The sequence below is a fragment of the Trachypithecus francoisi genome, unplaced genomic scaffold (assembly GCF_009764315.1).
Source record: "Trachypithecus francoisi isolate TF-2019V2 unplaced genomic scaffold, Tfra_2.0 Lachesis_group2, whole genome shotgun sequence".
Lineage (NCBI taxonomy): Eukaryota > Metazoa > Chordata > Mammalia > Primates > Cercopithecidae > Trachypithecus > Trachypithecus francoisi.
Window position 1 is genome coordinate 1,299,715 of NW_022681465.1, and position 20,122 is coordinate 1,319,836.

Genomic DNA, 20,122 nt, shown 5'->3' on the forward strand with positions numbered 1-20,122 from the left:
GGATGGATGGATCCATACATAGATGAATGGATGGATGGATGGATGGATGGATGGATGGATGGATGGATAGATGGAACAATGGATAACAGATGGATGAATGGATAGATCAATAGATAGAAGATGGATGGATGGATGGATCCATAGATAGATGAATGGATGAATGAATGGATGGATGGATGGATAGATGGATCGATAGGTAGATGGATGGATCAGTAGATAATGGATGGATGGATGGATGGATGGATGAATGGATGAATGGATAGGTGGATGAATGGATTGATAGATAGGTGGATGGATCAACAGATAATAGATGGATGGATGGGTAGATGATAGACAGGTGAATAGATGATTGATAGATAATAGATAGACAGAGTTGTGGGTTGCATCCCTCCCCCAAGTTCATCTGTTGAAGTTCTAACCCCCCAAACCTCAGAATGTGACTTTATTTAGAGACAAGGTCTTTACAAAGGTGATCAAGTTCAAGTGAGGTCATTAGGATGTCCCTAATCCAACAGGACTTGTGACCTCATAAAAAGGGGGAATTTGGTTACAGAGACATGCATAGAAGCAAGCAGTATGAAGAGGCACAGGGAGAAGACAGTCTCTGAGCCAAGGAGAGAGGCTAGAACAGATGCTTCCTCACAGCCTCAGAAGAAATCAACCCTGCCGACACCTTGATCTTGGACTTCCAGCCTCCAGAGCTGTGAGACAATAAACATGTGCCTTTTAAGCCTCCCAGTTTGTGTCATTTGTTACAGCAGCCACAGGAAATGGATACAGATAGATGACGATAGATGGATGGATTAGGCAGATAGGTAGATAGATGGGTGAATGATTGATATAAAGATCAATAATAAAGATAGATATAGATAAATAATGGATAGATATATAACAGATGATTGATGGATGGATGAATGGATGATGGATAGATGGCAGATCCATAGATAGACATGTGTTTTACCTTAACTACATTTTAACATCTTGACAAAGTAATACCACAAAGGAATTGCAAGACCCTCACCTAGAGCAAGGGAATGAACTATCAAGTCCTTGTCATCACAGATCTTTAAGGCAGGACCCAAGTTCAAGTGGCGTGTGCCATGCCTGTGTCTTAGCAAAGCAGGGCTGGACGCCCATGATGCAGCTGGCTTGCTTTGAAAGCTCCAGCATCACCAACATGGTCTGCGCTGCGCCAGGGTGAAGGGAGGCACCTGCACATTACCTTTCAGTACGGGACAGATCTTCCAGACGCCAGCGGCCCCTTCCCTGTTGAACTGGCCGAGGGCCAACTCCATGTAGAAAAGTGGCATCCCAGCAATGACCATGAAGAGCAGGTAGGGGACCAGGAAGGCACCTATGGGGCAGAACAGTACCTCGAGTTTGGGGCCGTGGAAGGGCCCATCTCTCCTCATGGGAGCTTGGGCTGCTACCCCAGTCGACCACCCATGTCTTGGCCTGACCCCTTCACCCCACTCTCCAACGGGAAGTCCCAGGCTGGGGTAGATGAGTCCTGAAGCTCGCCCTCCACGGCTGTCAGTGCCCGACACGTCCCTCCTGGATCCCCTTGTCATTGCACACCCTGAGCCGTGAAGTCAAACCCAAGAACAGCGCAGGGAGGCCCTGCCCATGCTCGGCGGTGCTCTAGGTACTGTCCTTCCCTGTGGTGGTTCGGGGTGCCCTTCCCTGGCCTGCATCCCCCCACTTTGCCCTGATCCTCTTTGCCTCTTGAGTTGTGAATCTGTGATCCCCCAACTCTGCCCCTGAGCTGAGTGGGCCCTGCCGTCCTGTCCCCAGCTTCCGGGCTTCAGGGACTGCCCCCATCGACAGTGGCCCCCAGCTTCCGGGCTCTCAGGGGCTGCCCCCATCGACAGTGGCCCCCAGCTTCTGGGCTCTCAGGGACTGCCCCCATCGACAGTGGCTGAGGGTCTTTGCTGCCCCAGGTGCTGGGAGCCCCTCCAGGGTAGGGCCTAGTTCCTCTGAAACCTGCACCTCCCCTGCCCCTGGCACAAAGCCCAGGGCCCCTGGTCTCAACCTCCTAAATCCCCTCTGCTCCCCTGGTCTGACTGGAGTCAGGGAGAGCTTTGCCACTCTCTCTCCTGGGGAAGGGGAGGAGGAGGCATGGGGCCCCACAGCTCTGTCTTTGGGCAACTTCCTGTACCTGCTGAGGCCTCTGTCTTCCCCTCTTCAAGATGGGCATAAAAATGCCAACCTCCTCACAGGCAGCCTGTGAGGCATCCCCCCAAATTCTTCCCCAGGCCTCCCTTCCCAGACTAGCATAGAGGCGGATGAGGGAGGCCAGGCGTGGAGGCTGGAAGGCCAAAAGAGGCTCCTGGGAAGGGATCACCAATGTTCTTGGATGTCCCTGGTGGCTCTGCCTCAATCTTTGTTTTCTGGCTCTGTGGCTGGGTTCTGGAGGGTGCAGGGGACACACGCACTTTCCAGGGGCCTCCTCTGCCATTCCAGGCTCCAGGACCTCCACATGCTTTGCAAAGGCTGCCAAAGTCAGTCAGAGGCTGTTCTATGGGCCTTTGAGAATTTTCTTTCCAAAGTGAAAATAGCCTCTGGAAACAGGAGGCAGAGCCAAGCTGCTCCACCCCCCACCCCCACGCCCCAGCTTCTTCGCTGGCCTCCCTTTCCTGAACTCCGAAATGCAGGCATGGGACCAGGCAGCTCTGAGCCCTGCTCTGTGGTTTTGTGACGTCCTCTGGGAAGATCTGCACTGGCCACCAGCTCTCACAGGGAGCTCTGTCCTCATGCACGGTACAGCTTTATCTTGTCAGGGTGCACGCCTTTCCTAAAAGGCCTAGCCCCGGCTGCCCCCATGAACCCCACCTGGCGACTGTGCTCAGAAAGGCTGACATGGGACTTACCCCCGCCGTTTTTGTAGCACAGGTAGGGGAACCGCCAGACGTTGGCCAGGTCTACAGCAAAGCCAATGACGGACAGGAGAAAGTCGATCTTCTTGCCCCAGGTCTCCCGATCCTGGGCCTCCACGGGGCTCTGCCGTGGGTTGGTGAGGGTGGAGCTGGTGAGCTGCACTCCGTTCTGCTCCTTGACAAGGATGAGCTCCACCTCCTTTGGGCCCATGGCGTTGGGTTCCTTAGCCGGGGCCACCACGGAAGACATGAGTCCCACAGAGCATTTGCTCTTACTCATGGGCACACCGGGAATTGAGGAATTCTGTGCTTCTTCCCTCTTGGTCTTCAGTCAATATGAAAAATAAACACACAACAGGAATGCAACAATTCAGCAGCCAGGGCTAGGGACGCGCCTGCTGTGGAGGGCAGAGCCCCGAGGCATTCATGGGCATTGGAAGGAATGGGTGCATTCCCAGGGCCTGAGATGGCACAGCTGGGGTTCAGGAGCTGGGAAGTGCGGGCCCTCACCACAGGGCTGGGGCACTGGCCCATGGAGGCCTCAAGACAGACACTCTGGTTTGCCCCTCCTTCCCCTGCACCCCTCCTCACTCTTATCAATGTGGAATGCTATGTGAGCTCTAGCATGGCTTTCTAATAACAGTGCATGGATATTACCTCCACCTTCCCCCACACTTCCAGAGAGCAATTTTGCAATCTTCAAAGAGCATTCAATAATGTCTTTATGACTCCTCATCTGTATTCCTTTTTTCTTGCTCTGTCGCCCAGGATGGAATACAGTTGTGTGATTACAACTCACTGCAACCTCAAACCCCTGGGTTCAAGTGATCCTTGCACTTCAGCCTCTTGAGTAGCTGGGACTACAGGTGCGCACCACAGCACTGGCTAATGTGTGTGTGTGTGTGTGTGTGTGTGTGTGTATGTTTTTGTAGAGTCAGGGTCTGACTATTGTTGCCAAGGCTGGTTTTGAACTCCTGGTCTCAAGCAATCCTCCTGCCTCAGTCTCCCAAAGTGCTGAGATGACAGGCATAAGCCACCAAGCCTGGCCGTGTATTGTTTATACTCAGTAATAAAGAGCAAAATTTATATAAGCAAAATCAGCCACTGTCAAGGAGAATTTAGACATAGCCATCACAACCGTTTCCTCAAAGAGTGTACAAGCTACATCCACCTAGGGCAGGTGGCACCACCCCACCTGAGAGAGCTGGGCAGAGGATGGACAGGGCTTCATCACGGAAACCAGCTCCTGGGCCAGCAGGGCGACCCAGGAAATCCTGTCCAAAGCCCCATAAACCCCCCTGCAACGCAGCGCAGGAGAGCAGGAAGGTCTACACCTCCCCAACCAGGGCGACTTCTGGCATTTGGATCCAACAGCACCATGTTTCAGTCGCGCGCGCGCACACACAGACACACAGACACACACAGACTCACAAACACACACACACACACACAGGCGCGCGCACACACAATGACTGAAGCAGGTCGCAGGTAGAGGCTCCAACAGGCAACTTTCCCTGCATCCAAGTTTGCACAAAACCTCACCCACGAGCTATCACGAGCTATGCCACGCACCGTTGCTGGGTGACTTCTGCACCTCCCGGTGACAACCCCAACCCGCACGACCCGTCCTATGGGTAAAACACCCGCGGAAGGGGTTCCGCGGCGCGAGCAGGAGGCCGCATTGGGAGAGGGCGCCAGGTGCGGAGCTCGAGAGTCTCCGGGAAGCCGCCGCCGGGAAGCCGCCGCAGCCCTGGGGCCATCTGACCCCGCTCCTGAACGCGGGGCCTCGGAGGCGAGTTTTGGGTGTACACAGCCAAACGTGGCCCGTTAGAAAGCGCCCTTCCTCACCGCGCCCAGAACAAGAAGCCGCACTGCCTGGTGAGCCCTCGCCCTGCCCAGAGCACCAGCCAGCGCGCAGCCGGCGCCCGCCACTACCCCAAAATCAGACAAAGCTCCCGCGAGATGGAGCGGCGGTGTAGAAGACCCACTTCGATAGGATCTGGGGTGCGCCGCACTCCTAGTAGGGTTAAGTTCCACGAGAAGAAACCAGGACCCCCGAGTCACAGCCATAGATACCCACGCGTCCCCTAAGTCGGTGACGGTACCAGGTGCCCACGCGGTCCTGAGCCTGGGACGGGCCAGGGGACAGCCCTGCACCCTCCTCGTGCCGGACGGCCTCAGGGTCCCATGCGGCGCTATCAGGGGGCGCTCGGCACCTGCGACTGTTGGCGACTTTGGAGATGGCGCGGTCTGCGGGACGCGGGGGCCCCAGACTGTGCCCGGCCCCCGTGCCCCGCCCCTGCACCCCACTTCGGGGTCTGCGGAGGGAGCGGCGCGCCCCGATGTAGGGAGCGATCCTGGCCTCACCTGGCCGCCCCGGCCTGGGCTTTGCACGCGAGTCCTGGTGCCGAGCGCTGTCCGCGAAGCCTCCCCTCCCGCTCCGCCGCGCTGGGCGGTCTCGACCTCGGCCTCGGACTCTTATCCAGTCGCCAGGGTCCGCCCAGCCCCGCCCTCCCGCCGTCGGGGTCGTCCTGGCGTCCTGACTCCGCCTCCTCACCTCCCCGGGCCGCGCCCCCGCCCCCGCCCCCGCCCCGCGGACGCAGATGGCTTGGAGCAAGCGGCGGCCTCGGCTCCAGTGTCCTGCGCGTCCCGGGGCCTCGGACACGGGATGCGGGCACCTGTGGGTCCCAGGCGTCGCGGATCTAGACCGGCGCCTTCCGCGGGAGAACTCTCTGGCGCCCTGCGCCCTCGCTGGCACCCCTCGGGGCTGCCCTGGGCACCCGCTATCTTCGGACGCCCAGGGCTGGAGGCTCCCAGCTGGACGCGGAGGGAGCCGAGCGGCGGCGCGAGGGGAACTGCTGGGACTCCGTTGGACCGACCCTTCCCTCCCCGCGCGTCCGGGGCCCCTGCGGTGGCTCCGCGCTCTAGGGACCACGTCCCTCCCAACCTGCCGCTCCACGCCCTGACCAGCGGACTCGGGACCCCGCCGAGGACTCCCTACGCTTCCCGGCGTGCGGGCTGCAGAGACGCGGGTCCTTCGGTGGCCTTGGGGTCTCCGCGACCTCGAGGCGACCGGCCGAGCCTAGTCCCCACCTTGCCGGCATCTAGTGCGCCTACATCGGAACCTAGGGGCTCGCCTCGCGATCGCACGAGAAAACCATTTCCCGGGACTGGCCTGGAAAGCACTGGCGATTGGTATCCGGCTCCAGGGCCGAATGAACTCCGAGGCTTTGCCTCCGAGATGTCGGGGCAGGATTTCTTCCATTCAGCTCGCAGGGGAATGGAGCCCCCGGGCCGCCAAGGCCCAGGATGTCCAGGTCCTTAGAAGGCACCGAGGTGAGTGGCCGCGTCCAGCTCTGCGGGTCGCCCCTAGGGTCACCCAAACCCCGGCGTTCCTCCCCGTGTACCCTTCGTGCTCCCGTGAGCACCCCGCCCTGGGCGTCCAGGCGAGCCCTGGGGCTCTCCAGCCATTCCAGCCTGCAGCCCACGCTCAGCAGTGAGGGAGGCAGGGCCCCTTGGTGCCTGACCCTGCAGTACCCGCCGGCAGCGCGGTGCCCCGCACTCCCCGCACCCTTCACCCCGGGGCTGGCACCCAGGCAGAAGGCACTCGGGGTTGTGCCTCCATGCTGAGTTGGAATCAAGTGGAAACCTGGTGATCCCCTGGGCTGCTATGACAAAAACTCCACAGCCTGGGGGCTCACACAGAAGCCTTTAGTTCTAATAGTTCCGGTGTCCCCAGGCCAAGGCCAAGGCCTGGCCGACTGGGCCGCTTCTGGGTTGCAGACAGTTCTCTCCCTTTATCTCCCCATAGTGGGGACTGTGGAGAGCTCTCTGGAGTCTATTTTATGAGGGCACTGGCCCCATTCCTCAGGGTGGAGCCCTCCTGGCCTGACCACCTGAAGGCCTCCTGACGCCACCTCCCATCAGGGGTGGGACTTCATCACCAGGGAGGTGAGGAGACTTCAGGAGAGGGGGATGTGCCACCTCAAAGCTGTAGCGTGGCGGTGGCCCCCACAGAAGGAATCTCTCTACCCTATAAGCTCCATGGCACACGTTTCAATAAAAAGGAGGGTGTAAGGGCTTGGCCCGGGAGCAGCAGGGTTGAGGAAACAGTCTCCCAAGGAAAAGCCTTTGCAGGTGACTAAGGGAGGCCATTAAATAAAACACAGAGAGAATGGATGTTCAGGTATATTAAAAATACACAGGCCGGGCATGAGGGCTCACGCTTGTAATCCTAGGACTCTGGCAGGCGGAGAAAGGAGGATCTCTTGAGGCCAGGAGTTTGAGACCAGACTGGGCCACATGGCGAAACCCTGACTTTGAAAAAAAGATTAGCCAGGCATGGTGGCCCACACCTGTAGTCCCAGCTACTCAGGAGGCAGAGGTGGGAGAATCGCTTGAACCTGGGAGGTGGAGATTGTAGTGAGCCAAGACTGCACCGTGGGCCACAGGATGAGACCCTGTCTCAAAACAAAACAATACACAGAGAAACAACATTTCGGAAGGGATTGCAAGCACTGCAGGAGTGCAGAATTGTGACCCAAAGCTAACAGCGTACAGGGCAGGAAGGAGCAGGGACCAGAGGTCACACGGACCCAGGCGGCCGCATCCTTACTGACCTGTAGCACACAGAGAGTGCACCTGCCACACTCAGGAGGGACCACTGAGTGATCACACGCATGTAACCTGCACTCTGTCAAGACAAAGAGCCTTCCTTCAGCCCTGCCTCAACCCCAACCTCCAACCACATGAATTAGGATAAAGGAGCTTTGGGTGTTCTAAGAACAAACCATCTGTGGAAGTTGGGCTGGTGGATGACACAGAGAAAGCGCAGCTGCCAGACCCATGGGTCTCCATCCTCCCACAACAGGAATGCTCTCTGAACTGTGCAGGTGGAAGCAGTGTGATTATGAGCTGATCAGACCTGATCAAACGGCTGACCTTTGCATGCTTGGAACTTTGCCCTAAATGCCAAACCAGCTTTATTGTCGTTGCGGTTGCTGCTGTGGCTGCTGTGGGCTCAGGGCGTTGGGTGCAGGCAGGTGGAGCCCCTCTGCCTCTGCACTTCCTGCCCATGCTCTGCACCTCTCCCCACTGGCTGAGACCACAGCTGCAGAGACCACAGGGAGACCCTGGCTGCTGACTGATGTCTCCAAAGCAGCCTTGCCCCACGGGTCTCCCCCTTCTTGGGTGCTGCCTCCTGGGAGGCCCTCAGTGCTGGACGTTGCCCCGTGTCCCCCTGATTTGGAAGACAGTGTTGGTGCTCCCCCCATGAGTGCTCTATCTGAGAGGGGACAAGGACAGTGGACCAGTGTGCTCTCGGACAAATGGCACTGAGGTGACAGTCATTTACCTGCCCACGTATTTACTCCATCGAGGGTGTCCTGTGTGCTTTCAGAGGAAGTCTCAGGGAGCCCAGCTCAGACTTTAAAGACCCCGACCTCTCACTGGTGCTGGGAAGGCCCTGGGGGCGGGGGGCTCGGGGAGGGCAAGGGTGAGGGGCCAGTAGGCAGGAATGACTTTTGTCCAGGGGTGTGGGAGGTCAGATCCCAGACCTTGTATGTCCAGGTTCTGAGAATGATGGAAGGCTCTGGCCCCAGGCAGGAGGCGCTACTCACTGCTGCACCCCTGTGCCCTCCCAGGGGCCACCTCAGGAGGAAGACAGTGTCCTCTCACACAGCAGGGACAGCAGTACACTTCCAATGTCTTCTCTCAGAGCCGTATCATTTTCCAGCTCACTGCTGGTTTTAATCACAGACATCTTAATGGTCTTGCTACTGCACAGTATGTCACAGTGGTCTGCCACACTGGTGACATCAGGCTGGGGAGCAAAAAATGAAAAATGCCAAGATGCCTTGGTAAGACACATGCTTGCTAAAAATTGAAAGAAAAAATAGCACATTTTCAAAGCCTGCCACCTTGGTGAAGTTTCTGTGGGTCCATTGGTCTGATTGGTCAAAATATATATCCAAAGTGAAGAACACATGCTGCCTCCGGCAAGCCTGCCCCTAAGAAAGAAGCGTCGTACCTGGTGAGGCTCTTCGCATTTGCCAGGCAAGGTACAAGACACTCAGGGATGCTTCTCTGGCCCGTTTTGTGTGCTATTCATAAAGCGTTTGGTTTCGAGTAGGGCCCAGAGTAAGAAAGGTTCTGCTGCTGTCCCGGGAGGCCACACAATCCGGTGTTGTTCTCAGACTTTGGCCGGCATCAGACTCACCTACATAAACCTTTCCATGCACGGGAGGCACAGATCACCTCGCTCCGTCCTCAGAGTCGCAGGTTCAGTAGGTCTGAGGCGGGACCTGAGGACTTGCGTTTCTAGAAAGTTCTCAGGCGATGCTGACGCTGCTGGCCCAGGAACCACACTTTGAGAAACACTGATCTGCAGAACCAGTGGGGCTTGGAGGGTCCGTGGCAGATGGAGATGTTGTAGGCAGTTGAGTAAGAGCTGAACTCTCTCCTGAAAATACGTCTTCTCCTTTGGAATAAGAGCGCCCCTGAGCCACAGCAGAAACTCGGGGAGCTCTGTCACCATAGCAGCGGAGTGGCCCGGCAGAAGCTATTTGTTATCGGACCCACAGAGGTTGTGCAGACAGCATCCTGCCGTCATCAGGTGGAATGTTTACGACACAAGGCTTGAACAGGTCTGGAAGGCACGGTAAATTCCACAAACAAGCACCCACTCTTGCTGCGTTGAGACCCCTTCCTTAACCCAGACCTCTGGCTACATGAGAGTTTCTTATGACATTGAACAGAGGAAATGCATGCATTGGGGCCTGGATTACATGTGTCTGTACACAACATACTGCCCCCAGCTGAAAGTGAAAGGTTGTGTCATCGTGGCCTTCTGTGAAAGACCAGTGAAAGAAAGCTTCCCAGTGGACACATATTCAAACCATGCGTCAGGTTCGTCATTTAGCCAAGGAAGGATGGCCGGAGGATGGCCCTAAATGTAGTCATAGGCGGTGGCAAATGGCTTGGCTACAGAGTAGGGGACTTCAAAGAAAATTGAAATATTGATGACAAGATTTTCTTGGTAGATTTCATGTTTGTAGACAATCTTAAGGAATTTACAAAAAACCTACTAGAATTTATAAATGAATTTAGCAAGGCCGTGGGAGCTGATAAAAATCAATTCTAGCCAGGCGTGGTGGCTCACGCCTGTAATCCCAGCACTTTGGGAGGCCAAGGCGGGCAGATCACGAGGTCAGGGGATCGAGACCATCCTGGCTAACATGGCGAAACCCCGTCTCTACTAAAAAATATAAAAATCTAGCCAGGCGAGGTGGTGAGCGCCTGTAGTCCCAGCTACTCGGGAGGCTGAGGCAGGAGAATGGCATAAACCCGGGAGGCGGAGCTTGCAGTGAGCTGAGATCCGGCCACTGCACTCCAGCCTGGGGGACAGAGCAAGACTCCGTCTCAAAAAAAAAAAAAAAAAAAAATCAATTCTCTTTCTATGTATTGGCAGCAAACAATTGTAAAATGAAACCTAAAATAATTTCATTTACAATAGCATCCGAAACAAAATGCTTGGGGATAAAACATATCTGAGACTTGTGCACCAAAAACCTAGAATCTATTGCTATGAGAAACTTTTAAAAACCTAGACTAGCAGAGGGGTGTCCATGTTTGACTGTAAGGCTCAATATTGATGAGATGCCAGTCCTCCATAAGTTGACATACAGATTCAATGCTATCTCAATCAAAATCGTAACTTGGTTTTTTGAAGAAATGAACCAACTGGTTCTAAAATGTGTTTGGAGATGCAGGTGACCTAGAGTAGTCAAAAGAATCTTGAAAAAGAACAACATTGGAGGACCTAGGAGATACTTTGCACGATTCTGCCATCCTAACAAAACTAATTGGACTTTTTTCTGTAATTATCTTGGCATTGGTGTCTTTTTAAAAACAGCCTTACTGAGGTGTAATGGATACGCAATATTCCAAGTGTACGATTTGGTGAGAGACTGATGGGGTCATGGCAATGCGATCACATGCAAGATGATGGTGGTGCTCATCACTCATTGACTTTGCTCCGTGTCTCTTTACCTTGCCCCATCCCCAGGCAACCACTGATTTGCTCTTTTTTTTTTTTTTTTTTTTTTTTGAGATGGAGTGTCACACTGTCACCTAGGCTGGAGTGCGGTGGCGCAATCCCAGCTCACTGCAGCCTCTGCCTCCTCAGTTCAAGTGATTCTCCTGCCTCAGCCTCCCAAGTAGCTGGGATTACAGATGCCCACCACCACACCCAGCTAATATTTGTATTTTTAGTAGAGACAGGGTTTCACTATGTTGACCAGGCTGGTCTTGAACTCCCGACCTCAAGTGATAAGCCCACCGTGGCCTCCCAAAATGCTGGGATAATTTGTTTTCTATGATTATAGAACAATGTGTTTTTAATAGAATTTTATATAAATAGGATTATACAGTGAGTACTGTTTTCTGGGTCTGTTCTCTTGCATTCATTGTATTTGAGAAGAATCCACATCATTGCATTGGCAGCGAATTCCCTTTTATTTATTTGTAGTATCCAGTGTGTGGATATGGGATATGATGTACTTGGTTATTCCATCTGCCTGTTGATGGACATCTGGCTGTTACAAATAAAGCTACTATGAACATTTGTGTGCAAGTCTTTGTCTGAACATAGGCTCTCACTACTTTGGGGTAGGTAAGAAGTACTTAGTTGTGGAATGACTTGGTAGATAGATGTTTAACTATTTTTTTAAAACTGTTAAATTCTTTTGCAAAGTAGTGGTATCATTTTATATTTCCATGAACAGTGTATGAAAATTTTAGTTACTTCATATTCTAATGAATACTTAGTATAGTCAGTCTTTTAAATTTTAGACATCCTAATATGTTTACAGTAATATCTCCTGTACTCCTCTAATGAGCATGATCTTTGAGCAATTTCTCATGTGTTAGCTGCATCAGTGCCACTTCGTGTCGAGTGTCTGTTCAAATCTTTTGCACCTTTGGGTTGTTTAATTGAGTTTTGAGAGTTCTTTACTATTCTGGATGCCAATCCCTTATGAGACAGGTACTTTGCGAATATTTTTCCTAGTCTTGGACTGTCTTTTCGTTCTCTTAATAGATTCTTTCAAAGAGAAGAGTTGTTAATTTTGATGAAGTCTAATTTATCCATTTTTCTTTCACAAATCCTGCTTTTAGTATTGTATTTAAGAAATCTTTACCTAATTCATGATCACAAAGATTTTCTCCTAAGTTTTCCTCTAAAATTTTTAAAATTATTGATTGCATATTTACACATAGAATGCTTTTTTTTTTTTTTTTTTTTGAGACGGAGTCTCGCTTCGTCGCCCAGGCTGAAGTGATTGGCGCCATCTTGGCTCACTGCAAGCTCCGCCTCCCGGGTTCCCGCCATTCTCCTGCCTCAGCCTCCCGAGTAGCTGGGACTACAGGCGCCCGCCACCTCACCTGGCTAGTTTTTTGTATTTTTTTACTAGAGACGGGGTTTCACCATGTTAGCCAGGATGGTCTCGATCTCCTGACCTTGTGATCCGCCCATCTCGGCCTCCCAAAGTGCTGGGATTACAGGCTTGAGCCACCGTGCCCGGCCTAGAATGCATTCTAAACTAGCTTGGTGTAAGACACCAATTGAAGATCACCACTTTACCTCTGAAGAGCCAGTTGTTCCAGTGGTTTGTTGAAGGCAGCCCTTTCCCCGCTGAGTTGCTTTTGCACCTTTGTTGAAAAGTCAGTTGTGTGTATGTGTGTGGGTTTATTTCTGGGCTCATTGTTTTATGATCTGTTAATCCATTTTGATGCTGATACCACACTTGCTGTGGACTGAATGGTGTACTCCCAAATTCATAGGTTAAACCCATAACCCCTGCAAGGTGACTTTATCTGGAGATAAGGTCTTTAGGAGGCGATTAGGTTACCTTAAATTGTAAGGATGGAGTCGTAACCCAGGAGGACTGGGACCTTATAAGAAGAGGAAGCTCTCTCTCTTTCACTTTCTGCCATGTGAAGATAGAGTAAGAAGGTGGCCGTCTGCAAGCCAGGAAGAGAGGCCTCACCAGGAACCGAATCAGCGGGCGCCTTGATGTTGGATCTCCAGTCTCCAGAACTGTGAGAAACAAACGTCTGCTGTTAATTCCCCGTATCTGGATATTTTGTTGTGGCAGCCTGAGGAGATTAAAGTAGCACTATCTTCATTATGGTCCTTTTGTAATACATTTTTTAATCAGGTAATGTAAGTCAGACAACTTTGTTCGTTTTCAAAGTTGTTTTGTGTATTCTAGGTCCTGTGCTTTTTCATATGAATTTTGGAATAAACTTTTCAATTTCTTCCAAAGTCCCATATGGGATTTCTTTGGGTGGAGGCTGCCATCAATTTTTCATCATTATTCCTTTCTGAGGCAGGCTTCATGTCTAGATTTTCTTCTAAGTTTTGATTTAGCCAAATTCCGAAAGGTTTGATATGTCATTTTGTTTTCATTCAGTTCAAAATATTTTCTGATTTTCCTTTTGATTTCCTCTTTGACCCATTGTTATTTAGATATGTGATTAGTTTCCAAATATTAGAAGATTATCTGGATATGCTTCTTTATTTTTTGCCAAATGTATTTTTCATTTCAGTATCAAATTTATTTGCCTCTTCATTGGAGAACATGCTTTACATTACCTGAATCCCTAAAGGGAATTTTATGGTCTGTACTGTGGTCTATCTTGGTAAGCTTTTCACATGCATTTTAAAAGAATGTGCACTCTGCTATTATTGGGTGAATTATTGTATAAATATCAAATAGGTTGTTAGTTCATACTGTTTTTGAAGTCTTCTGTATCCTTAAACGTTTCTGTGTATCTGTTCTATCAACTATTGGGAAAGAGGTATTGAAATCTCCAAGTATAATTGTGTGAACTGCTGTATGTCTCCTTGCAGTTCTGTCAGTTTTTGCTGAATTCATTATGAAGCTCTGTTATTAGGTACATAAACATTTGTCCTTTTGGTGAACTGATGCTATCATAAAATGACCTTGTTTAGACATGATCTTTTTTGAGGATTCCCATGGCTTGCATATTAGGTGGCTTGAAGTCCCACAGTTCTCTGATGCTTGGTTCATTTTTTTTGTCTTTTTTCTTTATTTCATTTTGAACAGTTTGCACTAACATCTATGTCTTCAAGTTTATGTATCCTTTCTTCTGAGATGTTAAATCCACCCCTCATCCCAACCAGTGCATTTTGCATCTGACACATTGTGGTTTTCATCTCTAGAATTTGGATTTGTGTCTTTTAAAAAATATCTGTCATGTCTCTATTAAACATGTTCAGTCTCGCCTTTGGCTAGCTCTTGGAATGAGGTAACAGTTATGATTGTCAAGGCCTCTCTAATTCTATCATTTGAGTCGTCTCTGGGTCTGTTTCTATTGACTGTAGGTCACATTTTCGCACCTTTTTGCATTGTGCTAATTTCCAGTGGATGCCCAGCATTGTCAATTTAACCCTGTTGGTTTGTGGATAACACTGTACTAATGAGAATATTCTGGAACTTTTTCTTTGGCCACTGGTAAGGTCCCTGTTATAGTTTGGTCATTCTTTTAGGTTTCAGTTTTAAGCTTTGTCCAGGAGGACCAGAGCAGTGCTTTACTCAGGGCTGATGCTTCTTCCCTGCTGGGGCAAAGCCCATCTTAGTTTCCTGCCTGATGACCAGGTTTCCCAACGGAGGGTAAATCCAGTCTCTACTCTTCCATTGTGACTGGAAGCAAAAATTGTGGACCCATTAACTTTTCTTTTCTTTTCTTTGAGATGGAGTCTTACTCTGTTGCCCAGGCTGGAGTGCAGTAGTATGATCTCGGCTCAATGCAACCTCCGCCTCCTGGGTTCAGGCAATTCTCTTGCTTCAGCCTCCAGAGTACCTGGGATTACAGGCGTGCCCCACCACACCCAGCTAATTTTCATATTTTTAGTAGAGACAGGGTTTCACTGTGATGGCCACACTGGTCTTGAACTCCTAACCTCAGGTGATCTGCATGCCTCAGCCTCCCAAAGTGTTGGGATTACAGGCATGAGCCACTGTGTTGGGCCCCCATCCACTTTTCTTACATTTAAGGGAGTTAATCTGCACCTAGCCAGCCCTTGACAGTGTCACGTGACAGACAGTGGCCTCCTCATCAGTATTGCTGTTTCTGCTGTCCTTCCTCAGCAAATGTTTTCCAGTTACTCTTGTAGCTTCTCGGCCAAGTAGCTCAGTTCTGCCCTGGGGAATATGGGCAGAATTCATGACATTTAGCTTCATTTAGATGAGAGAACATACTCTGTGTTGTTTAAACATCTTGAAATTTAACTGTGGTCAAGCATATGGTCTATTTTGTCAACTGCTTCATGTGCACTTGAAATGGCACATCATTTGATGAATAGAGCTGTCTTTCTACACAACTACATTTTTCCCTGATGGTTATATCAGTTACTAAGAGATCGATGTTAAAATCTCCAACTATTTTTGCAGATTTATTTTTCCTTTAAATCCTGTCATTGATGCTTAATATATTTAAACTATGTGATTAGATACATGCACTTTTAAGCACTGTGTCTTCCAGTTGAATTGAACTTTTATCATCATGAAATGTCTGCCTTTAACTCTGCTAATTCTCCTAGTCTTTAAAGTACGCTTAGTATGACAATCTTGTCAAATAAACTTTCTTAAGGTTCTGTTTGCATGTTATAAATATATTTCCTATTCTTTTACTTTCTTACCTTTTCATTTTTTAATGAGACAGAGTCTTGCTCTGCCACCCAGGCTGGAGTGCAGTGGTGCGATCTCAGCTCACTGCAACCTCTGCCTTCAGGGTTCACGTGATTCTCCTGCCTTAGCCTCCCAAGTAGCTGGGACTACAGGCATGTGCCACCATGTCCAGCTAATTTTTTTTGCATTTTTACTAGAGATGGGGTTTCACCAATTGGACAGGCTGGTCTTGAGCTCCTGACCTCAAATGATCCACCTGCCTCGGCCTCCCAAAGTGCTGGGATTACAGGCATGAGCCACTGTGACCAGCCTATTCTTTTACTTTCAATCTATATTTAAACAGCATATAATTAGGTATTTTATTTTTTATTTAGTCCAACAAATGTCATTTAGGAGTTTTTAGTCTATACTTAATGTAACTACTAACATGATTGGATTTAAATTTACCATTTTGCTATTTGTTGTATATTTATATTCTCTGTCCTTTGTTCATTCCCTCTCACCTTCCTTCTTAGTTTGGGTAAAATTTACATTTATATTAGTCATACTTCTTTGGTCCTGTTTTCTATGGGGGGAGGGTCTTACTATGTGGTTTTTTCTTTTCTTTTTTTTTTTTTTTTTTTGAGATGAAGTTTTGCTCTGTCACCTCAGGCTGGAATGCAGTGGTGCGATATCAGCTCACTGCAACCTCCACCTCCAGGGTTCAAGAGATTCTCCCACGTCAGCCTCTCGAGTAGCTGGGATTACAGGCACCCACCATCATGCCCGGCTAGTTTTCATATTTTTAGTAGAGATGGGGTTTTACCATGTTTGCCACAAGGTCTCCTGACCTCAGGTGATCCATCCACTTCAGCCTCCCAAAGTGCTGGGATTACAGGCATGAGCCACCATGCGCAGCCACTAGGTGTATTTTTAACTTACCACAATCTACCTTCAAATGCCAAATTTCTGCATGGTATTCTCATATTTCCGCCCGTAGAACTCTGAACATTGTTGGTCATTATGAACTGCTGGCAATGAAGTATTTCAGCTTTTGCTGATTTCAAAATGTCTGTATTATGCCTTGATTTTTAAAAGAAGTTTCATGGAACACAGAATTCTAGGGTGACTGCATTCGCCTTTAGTCTCTTTGAAGATGTCATCAGTCACCTGGGTGGCATCGTTTCTGTGGAGAAGTCGACCGTCATTCTTATCTCTGTTCCTTGAGAGTATGTTGTTTTTCTCCAGCTGCTTTTAAGATTTTCTCCTTTTCAGTGGCTTTCAGCAGTTTGTGATGTGTGCCTCACTGTGTTTTTGTTGTATTTTTTCTGCTGGGTGCTTACTGAGCTTCCTGAGTATCTTAGTTTATAGATTTGGAAAAAAATTCTGGCCATTATTTCATCATTATTTCTGTCCTATCCCCCTCCTTCCTAGGGCTCCAGTCACACAGGATGGGCCTTGTGGCATTATTCCATGGCCACGTGTGCCATTTCTTTCCATCTGCTTCTCCCTGTACATCACTGGGATCACACATAGCTGTATTTTCAGGTTCACTAATATTTTCTCTTGTTGGGTCTAATCGACTATAGTCTCCACCAGGGTATGACACAGGCAGTGGATGTCAGTCTGCCTCTTTCCCAGCCCATCCAGTGTTTACCTCATAGAACCATTGGACAAACTGGCACTGGAAATGGGTGGAGATAAGTGTGGATCAACAACACAGCTGACCCGTCAACAGCAGCCTAGGCCGAGGCAGTTATCACTGGACTCCCAGCGTGTCGGAAGCAGGGTCCCGTACTTAGCTGCAGGTACCATTCCTGGGAAGGGGACTAGCAGCCCCCTGGAGGCAGGCTGATCCCACCGGACTCTTCCATCACTGAGGGGAATATCTCCTGGTTTGTTTCCCTTATTCCAGATATGGATATGTCTTTGCTGTCAGTGTTTCTGCCAGTGCCATCTGTGGGCTTGATGAATGGCTGACTCACTATTGCCCACCTCCTATTGCATTGTTAAGGAATTTATTTGACAGCAAAAGCAGCAGGGGAATAGGTACACACTTGGAATCCCTACGTTTCCCATCACCCAGAGGTGGCAAGTCTGATAAAGCGTGAGGATGACTTCTTGACACTTCAGGTGTGCTGGCCATGGGGAGGCAGTGCCCTAGAACATTGGACTGCCATCCAGATGGAACACATAGAGCCTCAAACTGTGGGCCAAGACATGGCACAATTTCATAGCCAGAATAATGTCTGTAATGTCAAATGGGTGGAATTAAGACCAGCCCTGCTCACCACCACATCCAGCACTTACTGCAGGGTGGCTGGTGCTGCTGTTCAAAAGATCCTTCACCTCCTTTGAGGGGCTCCCTTGCAGGACTGTGCATCCCTGGCTGTTGAATCTAGCTGTGGCCGTGTGGCTTACTGTGGCCAATGAACCAGGAGTGGGGCTGCTGTATTTTGCATCTGTGCATAAGATTTACCATCTAGGCAGGCTCGTCACCGCTCTCTTCCCAAAGTCATCTGACTGGCCAAGTCCCAGGAGGGGCTGCTGTGCAGGGCTGGATGCAGATGGTGACGTGGAGCAGAGCTGCAGCTGACCTGCCTGGGAGAGACGGGTGAGGACCACATCTATTTAGCTTACCCTTACATTTTATTGGCTTACATTTGTTACTGCAGCATCAATGATCCCAGGTGGGCTGATAAACCCATTCACATAATTTTGCTTTTCTTGTCTGTGACGCTGGGCCCTTTTGCTTTCAAGGTCCTAGTTCCCAAGGCTGGAATGCTCTCACCTGGGACCTCAGCGATCCATCTGCTGCACTGAAAGTTCAGACGGTCATGAGCTATTTGGGGTGGCTCATACCACTTAGCTAATAGTTCAAGAAAAGCGTGCTGTCTCAGTGGGGATGGCTAACGCCAGTGAAAGGGCTATCTTGGAGCTCAGTGGATTCTCTAGGTACTTCTCAGTGTTTTTACGACTAATACTGTGACTAACAAAGGCAAGACGACAACTGCTTCAGACACACTGAAATGAAAATTTGAGTCCTCTCACTGGGTAAAGACCCCTGACCATCCCAAGTACTGCTTAGGGTCAAGAAAACGTGGAATGGATAGTGGAAGAAGGAAGAAGGCTAGCCTCACAGCTAGCCACAGCATGAGGACAGTAGCGGGCATGCAGGCTGTCCTCATGCCTCACATGTCCTTTGCTTGGTGTGCATGCATGTGTGAGCACGTGTGGAAGCATATGTGTGTGTGCATTAGTGGGAGCATGTGCATGCATGTGAATGTGTCTATGAACATGTGCACGTGAATGTGTCTACGAACGTGTGCATGTGAATGTGTTCGTGAGCATGCATGTACATGTGTGAGCATCAGCATGAGTGCATGTGAGCATGTATGACTGCGTGAGCATGTGTGGATGTGAACATGTGTTGTGCATGTGTATGTGCACGTGAGCCTGGGGGCACGCATGCCATTTAATTGATTACTCCTTTATCCACTTCTCAGTATCCCCACTATTTTACACAGGGAATATTAGTGGTGGCAGATGGTGAACTTTGAAACTTAGATTTTCATGTCAGAGAACATCCAGACGGGTTTACGGCTGTACCAGAGAACCGGAGTCCCCCAGAGATGGCGAGGAAGACTCCTGGGTCTTTACTGTTTCTGGGGAAGGTAAAAGCACCTGTGTTGGGTGGTGAGTACAGCACTGTCGGGACATGTCCGAGTGTGTGGCTTACCTGTGGACACGGAACAGCTGTGTGTGGGCAGTGCTGGTTCTTCACTACCCCGTTTGCCCTCAGCCCCACTTCCCACATCCCAAGCTCTGCTTCGTGGCCTAGGGGGCCTCCCCTCCCAGCCAGCTTCTGGTTAGGATCAGCACACACACGGCAGCAACAGCAGCTGGCCAGGAAGACGAGCCCATTCTCTCTGCCCTGGTTCTGATGGAGTCTCTGGCACAGCAGGTGCAGCTGTGTCAACTCTTGCGTGAACACCAGGGGTGGGTTCGCTTTTTCTGAGGGCCCCACCTTCATTTCTCCTGGCTCCAATGCTGGGTGGAGGAGAACTGAACACACAGAAGCAGAGCATGTCCGATGACAAACACATGTGCCCCAAACCACACGAGTTACCCTGCTGTGCACCTCCCTGTGTGCACACGCCAGGCATGGCCACCCTGCCCACAGCCTGCGCCTGGAGCCACACTCCTCCTCCTTGGTCTCACGCCAGCTGCATCTTAGCAGCGGCTGCCCCGTCCAGCACTGAAGTGAGATGTGCAGATCTAGTCTTTGTTTTAACCCTTGCTTTACTTAAAACTTGGACATATTTAATCAATTTCAAAGGCAGTATTCATTTATTAAAAATGGCAAATGCATACCAGCATGAAGAAGTAAAAATTGCTGTTGCTTGAAATAATGTCATTTTGGTGCATATTCTCTCACTGAGTGAGGTCAGACTGCACAGCTCACTGGTAGCCCACGTCTGAAACTTACCTTCCTGAACAACAGAACGATTCCTTTTTCACCCTCTCAGTATCCCCCATAATTGTACACAGGGA

The 20,122-nt window shown here is 50.1% G+C and overlaps 1 protein-coding gene across 1 annotated transcript in view; it reads right to left on the reverse strand.

Annotated features, from left to right (window-relative positions):
* Window positions 1-5,320, reverse strand: part of SLC6A3 (solute carrier family 6 member 3) — a 49,994-nt gene extending 44,674 nt beyond the window's left edge. The window contains exons 1-3 of the mRNA XM_033178727.1: window positions 5,244-5,320; window positions 2,871-3,201; window positions 1,223-1,354 (exon numbers count right to left, since the gene is read on the reverse strand). Coding sequence (XP_033034618.1) covers window positions 1,223-1,354; window positions 2,871-3,156 — 418 coding nt within the window. The 5' untranslated portion in view covers window positions 3,157-3,201; window positions 5,244-5,320. The remainder of the gene's footprint in view (window positions 1-1,222; window positions 1,355-2,870; window positions 3,202-5,243) is intronic.
* Between the last annotated feature and the right edge of the window lie 14,802 nt (window positions 5,321-20,122).